This window comes from Aptenodytes forsteri, unplaced genomic scaffold, assembly GCF_000699145.1.
Source record: "Aptenodytes forsteri isolate BGI_AS27 unplaced genomic scaffold, ASM69914v1 Scaffold99, whole genome shotgun sequence".
Lineage (NCBI taxonomy): Eukaryota > Metazoa > Chordata > Aves > Sphenisciformes > Spheniscidae > Aptenodytes > Aptenodytes forsteri.
This window is the reverse complement of record NW_008795321.1, coordinates 1,318,492-1,331,430: the sequence shown is the minus strand read 5'-3', so window position 1 is coordinate 1,331,430 and position 12,939 is coordinate 1,318,492. Positions and strand designations below refer to the sequence as shown.

The 12,939-nt window shown below is 42.4% G+C and overlaps 1 protein-coding gene across 1 annotated transcript in view; it reads right to left on the bottom strand.

Moving 5' to 3' along the window:
* Window positions 1–4,309: 4,309 nt before the first annotated feature.
* Window positions 4,310–12,939, bottom strand: part of MRPS27 (mitochondrial ribosomal protein S27) — a 51,260-nt gene continuing 42,630 nt past the window's right edge. The window contains exons 8-10 of the mRNA XM_009279934.2: window positions 12,451–12,593; window positions 8,876–9,031; window positions 4,310–4,735 (exon numbers count right to left, since the gene is read on the bottom strand). Of these exons, the coding sequence (XP_009278209.1) occupies window positions 4,496–4,735; window positions 8,876–9,031; window positions 12,451–12,593 (539 nt within the window). The 3' untranslated portion in view covers window positions 4,310–4,495. The remainder of the gene's footprint in view (window positions 4,736–8,875; window positions 9,032–12,450; window positions 12,594–12,939) is intronic.

Here is a 12,939-nt window from a genome sequence, read left to right as displayed (position 1 = left end):
CTGCAAGGGAATAAATATGTAATTTTCCTCTTGTGAATAATGGATAATGACCTTCAGTGCTTCACTGGAAGTGTTCTGCCAGTGACACTTGTGGGAGGAAGAGTTACATACTTGCTTGCCTAATCAGCAGCATATTTGGTGTCTGCCATGGATTTGAATTGGGAAGCTGCTTTTTGAATTAAAAGGAAGAGGTTTAACCTTTAAGGTGCTGTTTTTTTCTCCTAACAGCAGCCAAATTCATGCCAACATACCAAACAGCCTTTGCATTTGTACTGGTTTCTGTTTCTTTCGGCTAGTATTATTGAGCGAAGGGTCTCACCTACACCTGGGGAAAAACGGGAGAGCTGTTAACACTGTCTAGCATGAGCAAGTGTGGCAATGCTGTACCGTAAGCATTAGTGCAGGCAGGTATTATGTAGGCTGCTGGTCACCTTGTTTGCATGCACAGCTCAGCCACTGTGCATGCAAATGTATTGCTCCTAGCACTGGGAGATTTTCCTCTGCCTTTAGCTATACAGACACCAGGATAATAAGTAGGGAAATTATTCAAAAATTTTCATGAAGAAAGATGCACTCCTGTGATTTGGAAATGCACTGACAATGGAGAAACTGCAATAGCTTTAATCCAAATCACAGCTGTAGTCACAAATGAAAACAGGATGTGAAGGAACATTTTTAGGAGAGGTGATCCGAAAAAAGGAGACAGTGTTACTACCAAGAAAGATTTTGGTCTGTCCCCTCCAGGAAATATTTTGCCAGTCCCATTCATGTACAGAAACGTCTAGGCAGCTGTCTGAAACAGTGCAGCAAGGAGCAGCAACATTTCAAAAAAGCTTGAGAATGTGCTAGTGAGGAAGTGCTCATTGGGTTGTGAGCTCCCATCGAATGAGTACCAGGGCGCAGGACTGGATGAACTCAGAAGCTTTCTGTGTTTGTAGAGTACAAAAGTATTTTCTTTTTTTTTTTAATATGCATATATACACACATCCACATTCTTCCCTTAGCATCAGAGCTCATGTTTAAGCAGCAGCAGATCAAAAGCTGCTGTATGACTTCTCTGCCCCCCTTCTAAATGGGGCAGGCTGCATCACAGCAGGTGATAGCTATCACAGGAGTGTGCACAAAGCTGTGGGCATCCAGACAGAAGGGCTTTTGACTGCCTGGGGCCCAGTTTCACTCCTAGGTGTTGCTACAAGTGTTCTTCAAACCTCTTTTTAAGAGTAATCCAGCAAGCAGCTGAAAAACAGGTTGTGTGTGCAACATGACTGATGCAAGCGGGTGAACAGTCAAGTCTATCTTACTTTTCCGGGAGTGGGAAGGAGAAAAGCAGGTAAGTCAAGTTGACTTAGTTAATATTCTGTTGATTTTTCATGCTGCTGCATTTGTGGTGCACAGCTACCGTCCGTGTCTCCCTTAGGAAGTCGAGCACATGCCTGAACAGCACTGGTCTGTGAATTACCCTGTCTCACAATTTGTCTATCTCAGTACTGATCTTGCTCAAAGCTAGCAGGTAGGAGAGAGCACCGAAGAGGAGAGTACCTTCCTCCCCTCCCTCAACTTTCAGCTGCTAATTCATGTTTTCAACCTCTTGAGACTGAGCTATGTCCAAGGACCTCAAACCTCAGGGTACCTGAGCACTTGGTACCCTGGGCTAACCGCTGTCTGCAGAGCCGGGGGCACGTTGCTGTCTGAGATGGGGGTGAGGGGCACAGAGACATGGCCGGCCTCCTTGGAGAGGGGGAAGAAATAAATGTGAGACAATATACAGGAGGAAATTGAAGGGAATCAAGGGTGAGGTCAAAGGGGAAGCAGCAATGAGGATTGCTGGAGAATTCAAGAGGGTGCAGGTAGGCTTGTGGGAAATGTGAGGATTTGCTAGGTGAGAAAACACTGGTTTGGCAGAAGCTGCTTTCTATTGAGACAGTGGTGAGACCTGGAGTGTGGACAAGCAAAACGGAGGCTACTGGACTGTGGAGAAATACTAGGCTGGGGCATAAGGGAGAGGGAAGAGGGGCCCTAGTGTGTAGCTGGTCCAGCTGGTGGAAGTGTCACAAGCAGTTTCTCGCTCAGGGTGATACTGAGGGGACAGATAAATGAGGGCTTGGCAAAGCTTTTGGCTCCTTAAGCCACAAATGGTCTGGACCCTCTGCTGCAGGTCTTGGGTTTGGTGTCCTTCATCTGGCCCCAGGAATCTCCTTTGCTGCCTGCAAAGCATTTGGCAGGGAAACCCTCCTCTCCCAAGGGCAGAGGGGGATATGGGAGGAGATTCGGGCAAAGACAGAGAAAGGTTGTACTTACACTGTTTAATTTCAGGCTTTGGACTGGGCTGAGAGCATTCAAACCCACAGTGCCTGGAGTAAAACAAGGACGCAACCTGTAATATTAACAGGCTATTCCGAGGTTAGAGGAGGATTTTTTTCTCCTATTACTCTAACAGTTAAGTCTAAATAAATGGAAAAGGGGGTTAATTGTGGGGGGAGTGAAGTGTGCTCTGGGGGGCGGGCATGGCAGCTGGCAGCTTCCTGGAGCTCAATTAGCATTGGCAGCCTGGCGTACCTGTCGAGCAGGGTGAGGAGGGGTTCAAGTGGGGCCAGAAATAGGCTCCTTGTGCTGCCAAGAAACAGGTGCTAACAAAAAACAAGGAGAAATGTGGCAGCGCCCATTGTGGCCTAGTCAAACAGTGTCTCATAAGCAAAATGATCAGCAGCTGCAGTGGCTAGAGACTATGTGTCAGCAAGGAGGGTCTTAAAACTGTGGTAGTGTAGAGAAGATCCCTGAGGGAGAGGTGGTGTCTGCAGAGAAAAGCTGAGAAAGGAATCAGAATGCAGGAGTGATTGTGAACCTTTGGAGGTACAACCCATGTTCTGATACTGAAGAACTGAAATACGTGGTCAGGAAGGGACACTTCATTCTGCTGTGGCTGGTCTGGGAGTCATGACCTCTTTAAAGCCACCAGTTTTCAGGAAATTGTTCTAAAGAGTGTGTTTGACCTTCTACTCTCCTTTAAGACTCCTTAACTTCCCCCAGTAATCAGAAAGCATTTAGACCAAGAAAGAGGAAAAAAATTCCAGGACTTGAGAAAAGTTGCCCAGGAAAGTCCACTGCTGGTTTAGTTAGGCCAAGCCACAAAATCATCCACTTACCTGGAGTCAGCACTCTCTTACTGCAGTTTGGGCGAAACTATGGGACTTGCTGGCAAGATGGGGTGAAGGACCTTATTGTCAAGTTCTTGGATGTGAAAGAGCAATCAGGCTCTGAGTGTGTTTGCTGGGAACAAGGGAAGTATTTGGTGCATGCAGATAAGATGCTTTCCTACACTTAAAACAAGTTCACTTCACAGATTTGCAGTGTGTTCTCACTGGATTTACAGTGATTTTGTGATACGAGTTTTACCACTGTAAGACTAGACAGGTGCATGATAAAACTGGAAATGCTTATCAGATCCTGTGGTAAAGCACAGTGAGACAACACTTGTTGCCGTAACAAGCTGCGATACAGCAGGGCTGTTGCTAGCGTCTCCCTGTTTTCAAGGAACTTGCCCTGCCATGAGCTACATAAAGTCGCTGGATGCAGCTGATGAGATTCTGTGGTGACAGAGAATGTAAGCAGGCATGGATGCTGATGCATCCCACAATCAATGCACTATGATCCTTTCCTCCCTTGCTGTTTCCTTGTGCTCTGTGTGAATAGCTACATTGTTTTATCAATCTGAAAAATGGGGCACAGGACCGTGTACACAGCTGAGACAAGAAGGGAATTAGGTCAAAAATCCCACGAAACAGCACCCAGAATATAAAAGGAAACTGCACTGCAGTATGAGGCTCCTTGGTGTGTGCCGAGGTGATTGTGCATGTTTCTCCACTGACCTTAAAAATGGAGCAGAGCAGCACTAGTAAAGTCAGAAATTTCTAACTTCCTTAAAGGGAAGGCACATCTGAGTGCCTGTACAAGTGCTAACTCGCTAGGCTGAAACTCTTTAAAAGTCGTTTTAAAAACAGTCTGACGTTAGGCTTCCAACTCTATGTATAGTAGCCTGAATTTTCCAAATGGGTTGGGGAAAAAAAAAAGCAAGCAATATATGTTAATCCTCTTAGTGTCTGAAGTTCAGAGCAGCCAAGGCATTCTTTCCTGTGAGAAACCCCTACTGAAACAACTTGTGTTTGAAATTCTTCCCCCCTCTTTTGTTCCTTCCACCCTCTACACCTTTCATCACAGGCAAGCTACTTCTTATGCCTTTGTTTCTTTGTGTTGTCTCCATCCCACCCCCTGCCTAGCTGATGGTAGGAGGAAAATATATCATATACAGGATGAAGATTTCTAAACCACTTGTGCTTTACTTCAGGAAACAGGCAAAATGGGAGAAGTTTAATTTGCATATAACAGTCACAAATAGTCACACTTGCAGCAGGATTGAAGTGAAATATTAGTAACGGTGAGCACTTCAGTTCACTGACAGAGGAATGCATACCACTATGGTAGTCTTTGAGTTCCAGTACTAAGCAGATGCTTTAGCTAGCTTCCTAGCTTCCATTTCCTGCTTAGCCTTTTCTCTCAACTCTCTCTCCCTCTCAATGAGAAGTGCTTGTTCTTGCTCCCACTCCTTTAGCTTCTGCTCATGTTTTGCAATGTCTTCCACTTCACATGCTGGCAGCTTTTCCTTGACAAGTTGGGTGGTCAGGGTTAACAGGCTTTCAGATTCAACCTTGCCAAGTGAGTGCAGCTTAGAGTACAGCTCCTGTCATAAAAAGGGATTTGGCGGGGAGTGAGAAGGAGAGAGCCAGTCAGTCACAAAATAATCAGCCACAAAATACTTCCCCGTAACAACCAATACACTGCTGTTTGAATCTAACTATTAGCTGGGCTATATAGGCCAGGTAACTATTTTATCCCAGCAAAGTGTTTTGACTGTGGTAGCTGGTACCACTTCTTGAAATGCTAACCTCTAGAATAATTTTTTTGAGCAATAAAACTAAAACAATGAAGTTTAATTTTCATTAACCATTGAAATTCTCTTTATTTTTCCAAGTTCAGTTATCTGGTATTAACAAAGATCAGCTGACCAGTCAACTAAAATAAATATAATCTAAACATTTGGGGTTTGTGTCTTACCTCAAAACCAGTTGAACAATTTGCTCCACACCGCCTGCATTAGCATCCCTCTCAACAGATGCACATCACTTTAAATTTTAGCTCTCTTGCTAATGGCATACTAAGTAACTCCCATGATTTTTCTTCTCAACACTTACTGTGATCTGAGACTTGACTATGCTTGCACAGACTGTACAATAGTGCTAAAGCAAGGGATATTTTTTCAGGGATATTCTACACTGAAACTAAGAGCAGAGCATCAGTAAGAAACTGTGCAGTATTTCTTTCTTGAGCCTTACTTATCTAGATTTCATGCAGCATAAAAATGTTAATTCACTTAAGATGATGAATCATCCAGTGATACTACTTCTGGTTTTCTGGAATCTTTAGCCTGATGGCTCACTAACAATCTCATTAATTGCGTTAAAAGTGCAGATACACAACCAAGAAAGAGTTTCCTGGGGGAGAAAGATGACATGGCACTGGCAGATTCTTTACACCTTGCTCACTCATTAGATAGCAACACATTTTCCTGATTGTTCTTTTAAATAAAATGTTTTACTGAGCCCAGCACCTGCAGAAACGTTTAAAGAAGTACGTGTCCTAAAGAAAAGTACATCCATGTTTCTTTCCTGCGCCCTCTGAATAAAGCCTATTGTTTTGCATTGCAGGATGATGGAAAGAAGATGCGGAGATCATTCACCTCCAAACAAAATGGCAGTTCTGGGGCCATGCAGATATCCAGACTTCCAGTTATCGCTGGAAGCTTATGTGCTGTGCTGCTGGCCCACAGTGTTCCTCTTACCTCAGGAATGGCAATAATCTGCAAAGGCACTGCCCCTCAGCTCCTGTCTTGAGGCTCTGCTTTGTTCTTACGCAGGAAACTATGATGTCCCCTCTGAGGCCTCTCCACTTCTCTCTGCCTTAACCAACACAACTGCAGGCTTTGTTGTGTTTTGCCAGACCCTTGAAGGTTTGAACTGGACAGACAGCAGATTAAAGACTCTTTAAAATGCTAGGCATGCAGGTCTGAGGGGTTTGGGTATTTGGCTCTGTCTGGTTTTTGATTTTATGATAAAGAATGAAAACAAAACCAATGGCTTTGAAGGTAACAGACTAAAAACCAAACTCTGTAATATTTAGGTGTATTCACCTCCTTTTTGTTTGAGATGTCAGCAGGTATAGAATGCATCAGTGAGAAACATGAAGAGACTGTACAGCTTGGGTCTGGGGAAGGAACCTGACAACTATACTCATGTTTACAGATTAGATATCCAGTTTAAACATAACTCTCCCTATTAACCACTACCAAGGATGTGCTGAAAAGGGGGTTTATGCACTGAACCTAAGCAGTATGAAATTGAAATAGAGAAAGGCAACAAACTGGAAACTAGCAGAACCTCTCTCCTAAGCCATTACTGGTACCACTGAACTCCTGGAATCTTCCCCGCTCTGCTGTGATACATTAGTGACACTAATTTAGGAAACCAGCAGGCTCTATGTCCTGCAGGTACCAAAAGGGTACATTCTTAAGCAGCTAAATCGTTGATTTTTTTAAGCAGCCTCCAGGGCTCTGCACACAGTTAGAGAAGGAGCACTGCTTTTAGAGAGGGTGTTCCCAGCATTTATGTGATGAAATGCTTGCCCACTGATCACTGACACAGATCGAAGGAATTGCCTGAGGAACACTACATTGAGTAGTGAGCCTCAGCATATGGGATCTGAAAACAGGTAATTACAATACAAATGACAGTGTCAGACAGAAAGTCTAAATTACAGCTCTAAAGGCTTTATCTAGAAAGAGCCAAATGCCCTCAAGTCCTGTTTGTTTTAGTGGAAGTGAAGGACATGCTTCTCGCACGTTGTATCTGTTAGGCTGCTGTGGCTTTTTCAGGTACTTCCACAAATGGCTATTCTGAAGGTTGGTATGAGACATGGAGTCCAAGTACGTGTATAAAAGCCATGCAGAACAAGCTACAGTTCTAGACAGGAACTGTATGTCTGGAGCAAATCCACATGCTTTTCCTCGCATACCCAGATGTATGACTTGTGAAAGAGAACTGGGCAAGCAGGAGACAGAAACAATTGGTTTTGAGCTCACGGAGAAAGACTGGGACAGGCTGGCTAACGCACGGCTGGACAAAGTGCAACCGAAGTGTTTTCAGCAGCAGAAGTGCAAATCCCATGTTGGGGTTACATCACACAAGGGGCACACGATCTGTGCTGGGACAGCAGCTGTGAATGCCAACATCACCAGGTTGCTTCAGAGCTGCCACCTTCCCTCAGACTTGTATGGATTTCTCATGAACTTCTCTGCCCTGTGAACTACACCCGTAGGTGTCCAGGGGTTCAACGGGGAAGACTGGCTGGTGCTGGCCTAATGGATTTGAGAGAAGAGTCTGAGAGCTCTTTCGGGCTTAGCTGAAATGGCATTCTGACTTGAGAGCTCCTTTTCTCATCCAGACAACCAGAAATTGTGGCTTATTTACATATAAATCACTGTTGGATGCCTAGACTTCACATGAGGGCTACGTCTTTGATATATTCAGACTTTTCTGGTGAGAGCTTAGAGCTAAGCATTGGGACTGTAGTTTGTTGACTCAAAGTCAGGGCACTCACTGCCACACCAGGGAATGCCTGAACTGGGTTTAATTATGGAACTTGTGGAAAGGTTGAGGTGAGAAGAAAACTACCCTCTTGGCACCAGTCTGTCCCCAGTTTGACATTTAGGCCTTGTTTTAAGCACTCTGCATTATTTTCTTCAAGGCTAGACAATGGATAGACAATGAGAGACTCATAAAAATGTCTCACTCCCTCCTTCAAAGGGCACTTGTGTTTACCTAATTCACTGTAATTCATGCAGGCATTAATTATCACATGCTGAGCACCCACTGATTCCCAAACACTTTAATTAAAAAGTTCTAAGTGCCTACAAAGCAAGTTTAATATCTGAAGATTAGTGGCAAATAATTTATGTAAATAAAAATTAAAGAAAGGAAAAGTGTGTGTATGTGAGGTGAAACCATAGGCTACTAGTCTTTTAACTTTTGAAATTTCTTTAGAAGAAGAACGATCTGTATCCAGAACAACTGTTCAAAGTCATGACAGCAACAATGGAAACTGATGGGCTATGGAAAGAGTACTGCTCCTGGAACTATAAACAAGATTGGTTTCAGCCTGGGCTATTTGATTTTGACCACAGCACAAACCAGAGATGATCACATAAAATGCGCTCATTATATAGCTGTGCCCTAATGAACAACTGTTTGTGTTTCACATTGTTATCATCAGTGTGATGACCTAAAGATAAAAGGGAGGTGATATAGCCTTACCTAATTCCCCAGACTGCAAGTACACGATGCAACATTCCTACTTAATCGTAACATACACAAATGGACAATAAATTCACGATGGTCTCATGCCTATTACAATTTATTTTAATGAGCAAGAGCCCACACAAGGTCAGATAATGGATCTCTAATGACATCCCACTTTCACGAACAGGACTGGATTTATCATTTTGATGTATGAAAAGTGAAGATAAAATCCCAGCAGACAGACAAAAGACAAGTGGCCTTGAGCATTTACGTCTTTTTAGGCTGCTGTTTCTTGTTTGAAGAAGTGAAAATGTGAGGTGACATCAGTTTCAAAAATGCCAGGTAGGACTCCTGATGCACTGAAGGGGTGTCAGTCTACTAGCCATAATAAGCCAGCATATATATTTTCTAGTATATATTATGGAGATCTACTACAGCTTATAATATTTAGATAAATGTAATTCCCTTACCTTGAATCGGCTGTAGTACTCAGGTGCTTTAGACTGCTCTGTTTCTTCTGATTCTGCACACTGTGACTTCTGCTCCAATTCCGTGACTTCTTCAGCCAATTCTGGACCAGGTTTTGCTTCAAGGACAGACTGCAAAATGGTCTCCAGAGCATCAATCTGAACAATCACATTTGTCATTGTTAGCATAAACAGTTTGGAAATACAATCTGAATAACACCGCTGTCACATTTACAAACAACTTCACGAGTTACCATGTATTTTGAGATGACTTCTGTGTATGACAAAAAGAAACCAAATTCTACAAGGAAATGGGACTTATTCTTGGAAGAATTTTGTACTGTACTTGGGACCTTTGAGGTTGGACATCAAATCCCTGCAACAGAACAACTCCACCACCCCCTGTCAACAGTAAAACTCCTTACGACTCAAATGTTGTCTGGTATTTGCAGATCTGTCAGGCATTAGGCTAATGTCTCCTCTTGGCCTGATATCCAGCCATAAATACTAACGCTAAATGGTAGTCACAGTGATAACAGCACTAGCATGATACACAATCACAGATACGTCTAAGTAAGATATTACTATGGAATGTTTGAACAATATAATCTGTAATAGATCATCTCAATACCTCTTTAGTGAAAAGAAGTAGGGAAATCACCTGTTCAGCAACAAGAACATTCATTCCTATCATTAGTTTGATAATTTAACAAGAAAAATGGAAATGTAGGCACATAATACATTGGTATAGGTGTATTTTTAATCTGTGACACCTCTGTTCTCTTCATGCTTTTGTCTTTCGAGGTAGTAACAGAACCACCCTCTCCTAATCTAATCGCAGTTGTATCAAAAAAATGCATTAGCTTCACTAAGACACTTGGTAAATTATTTCTGTATGTATTACTGACACAAAAGATGGAACTGCTATATGGATGCTGCTGCTGTTTTGGGAATAACATGATCTCCATAACTGGAATTATTGGATGCAGGTTGCCTGCATTTTAAAGTTCAGCTTTTACAAATGCAAAGGGCTGTTATCCTTCCATGAATCCTAATTCTGAATGTTTATCAGTAGGATGAAGTAACTCTGTGTAACCTCTGAATCTGTGATGCTTTCTCCAAGCAAAAGGGATCTTGATACTTATGGTTTCATTTTCCTAGCATAAGTATATTATGCTAAAGAAATAAAAATTAGGCTTATATGAAATAATATTTTTGACACTGAAATGTAATCTTTAAACTAGCAGTACTGAAACAGGATCAAATAAGCAATGAAATAATAACTATGTGCTTGGAAATACATACACTCATTTAGAGACTTTCTCAGACAATTGAAAAAAACAAAACTTGCCATGCTTGTTCACAGTTAAACAATATAGCACAATACTAAACCAGTATTTCTATTATGTTGTTAAGATAGTAATGGCAGAGAGAAAAGAGACACACTTCTAGTCAGAAATGAATGGAAGCTTAAAGCCTGCAAGAAAAGTGACTGATAATGATTGGCAAATCACTTGAAAATGTTTACACCAAAACTGCACAGTTAAAAAAGTTCATTTGAAAACTTCCCTTTTAGATAATGAGATTTATTCAGCCAGAAAATAGTATTACATTTTGGAAAAGAACCAAGTGCTCAAAACCAGGGCCGTGTCTTTCCCAAGTAACTCTGTGATTGCGCAAGCATGCAAGGACAATGATTTGTAACACGGCCCGTACTTCTCAGTGCTATTACATGGATTTATGAGAACTGCATAATGGTCAACCTAGTCCCGCCCAAGAGAGGCCTGCGAAACTACAGGGAAAAAATGTTTATGGCACTTGAGGTTGTTTCCATCATATCTGCTGCTGAATTCAGTGGAAGTTGACTGACCCCAATATTGACCTTGTCAGTGCTCTTAGTCCTTCACCCTTAGGAATACTGCATTTTAGTTCGAAGTAGTAATTAAAAATATCTTGTATGGATTTTAATAGTAAAATCTTAATGAGCATTTAGGTAGAAAAGGCCAGATGATGCAAATCAATACACTGTAATTACTTTACACCAGATAAGGATATGGCCCAACATATTTCCCTTGTTTTCCTTTCTGCATTGGGGTCACAAAAATGCATTAGAGAAAAATTATTTTGATAATAACAAACCATCCAGGCCTGTTCTTGGTCCTCAGCTTGGTGAAACTTATGTGACTTGCACTATTGTTTATATACTGCTACCTAAAATGCAAATGAGGCCAAGTATCTCTTTAGGGAACTTTCTGTGTGGCTCTTGTAGTCATTGCTTTTTGGGCTCTACTACTGGATTTGTACAGAGACACTTAGCATTCGTGAGTAATCAGTAATGACCTTATTTTATAAGTTCTTAGTTGTTCACTGAACAAAGTAAAAAGTGTCTCCGCAAAGAAAGCATTGCTAGATATTACTAGCATTTACTATTTTTACAGTATCAGTACACAGAAGGATGGAATCTTCTATGGACCTGTTGTAACACAGACAGATGCATCCTTCAACACCAGAATGTTCATCTACAACCCAGAGCAAGCTGAGGAGTTCCTTAATTTGGCCAGGGTTTGTAATGAGAAAAAATCCCAAGCATATTAGGTTGAGTTCTTCAGACTTGGAGTAAGAAAGAAATCCCCAAAACCACACGCCCAAAGAGGTAACTCAAAATGGTGGAAGTTGCAGATGTGACACTTACTTCCTTGCACTGTCCAGTATTACACAGAGCTGCTTCCGAGCATGGAGCAATAGATAGGAGAACCTGCTGAGCAGTGCCCTGGCCTTTGTTTGTCAAGGGAAATGCAGACACTGCAAGCCTAGTAGTGATGCTAGCAAAAGGGAGACTCCCATCACCAGAGACACCTTCAGGAAAGAGTACCAAGAAGAGGAGGTGAGACCTCAGTGCTGTTTCTGTGCTCCAGCCCATGTGGTGGTGGTTTCCTAAGTTATTCCTCCTAAGCTGTCTGATTCCAGGATCAGCCTGATCCTGATCAGGCACTGATCAGCACTCCTAAGCCCCAACTCCCTTAGTCAGTGCTAACCTCACAAATGGACCGAATCTATCCATTCTCCCCAACTGAGGGCACTACAACCCTTCTAGAAATCACTCTGTACCATTTTTGGACCAGTATCACTCAGGACAGTATCATCTCAGAGGGCACAGAATACATGGAATTAGCTGGGAGAGGAACAAGATGTGATACTTCATTCTCACTGCTAAGAAGTATGTCTGAGTGAGTTCAAAAGCTTGGGAAACAAAGGTGTCTTCCCATTCCCACAGACATGTGCTTCCTGTGACACAGACCCAGGTGTCTCTATAGGGAGGGGAAGGCTTAGGAAACATACTTAAATGGTTTGTGGCAATAACAGACGCTCATTTCCAAGGATGTGCCAGTAGACATCATCACTGGCTCATCAACTGAAGCAGTGGTTCTGTTCTAAACATTACTTCTCCTGTCTTCCAAAGACCTCTGAAGTATTGCTGGGCCCCTTCCCATTAGCAAGGCACAGAATACACAGGTTTTACTGGAGTTTGGCTTCTGTGAAATTCCCTCTGTTCAGCGGGTTATAGCCTTCATACTTACAGCTTCTTTGCAGATTTTGCTGTCCCCTGACAATGAAGCCACTTTCTCCATCACTTGCAAGGCTCTGTTCAAGTATCCAGGTGTCCACATCAGTGGCATTAGATTGTATACAGCTCTTAGCCCTTTATTTAACTCCACTTTCCCTGTGATAAAAGAAATACTTTAGCGTTAGTACTTAAACACTTGAGTCTTAATGGAATCCATATGGGTTGTCTCTGTCTTTTAGAAGTGACAGCAAGTGTCTTGGCTTTTGGGGTAAAAACAACACACTCTTCTAGAAAGCTGCTCTGACAGAACTGCTATTACCTTATTTTATTAAGGTGCCTTCTTTTTGCCCAACTTCACGGCTATTACATGTTTGTTTCTGGTTCCTCCCCATTCCCTCTCCCCCCTCCCCTAGAAATTTTGTCCAGATGGAAAAGAGGAAAAGTGGTCAGGTTTTCTGATTGTCTGGCAGTTTTAACAGCAGCTCTGAGCAGGATGTCTGAA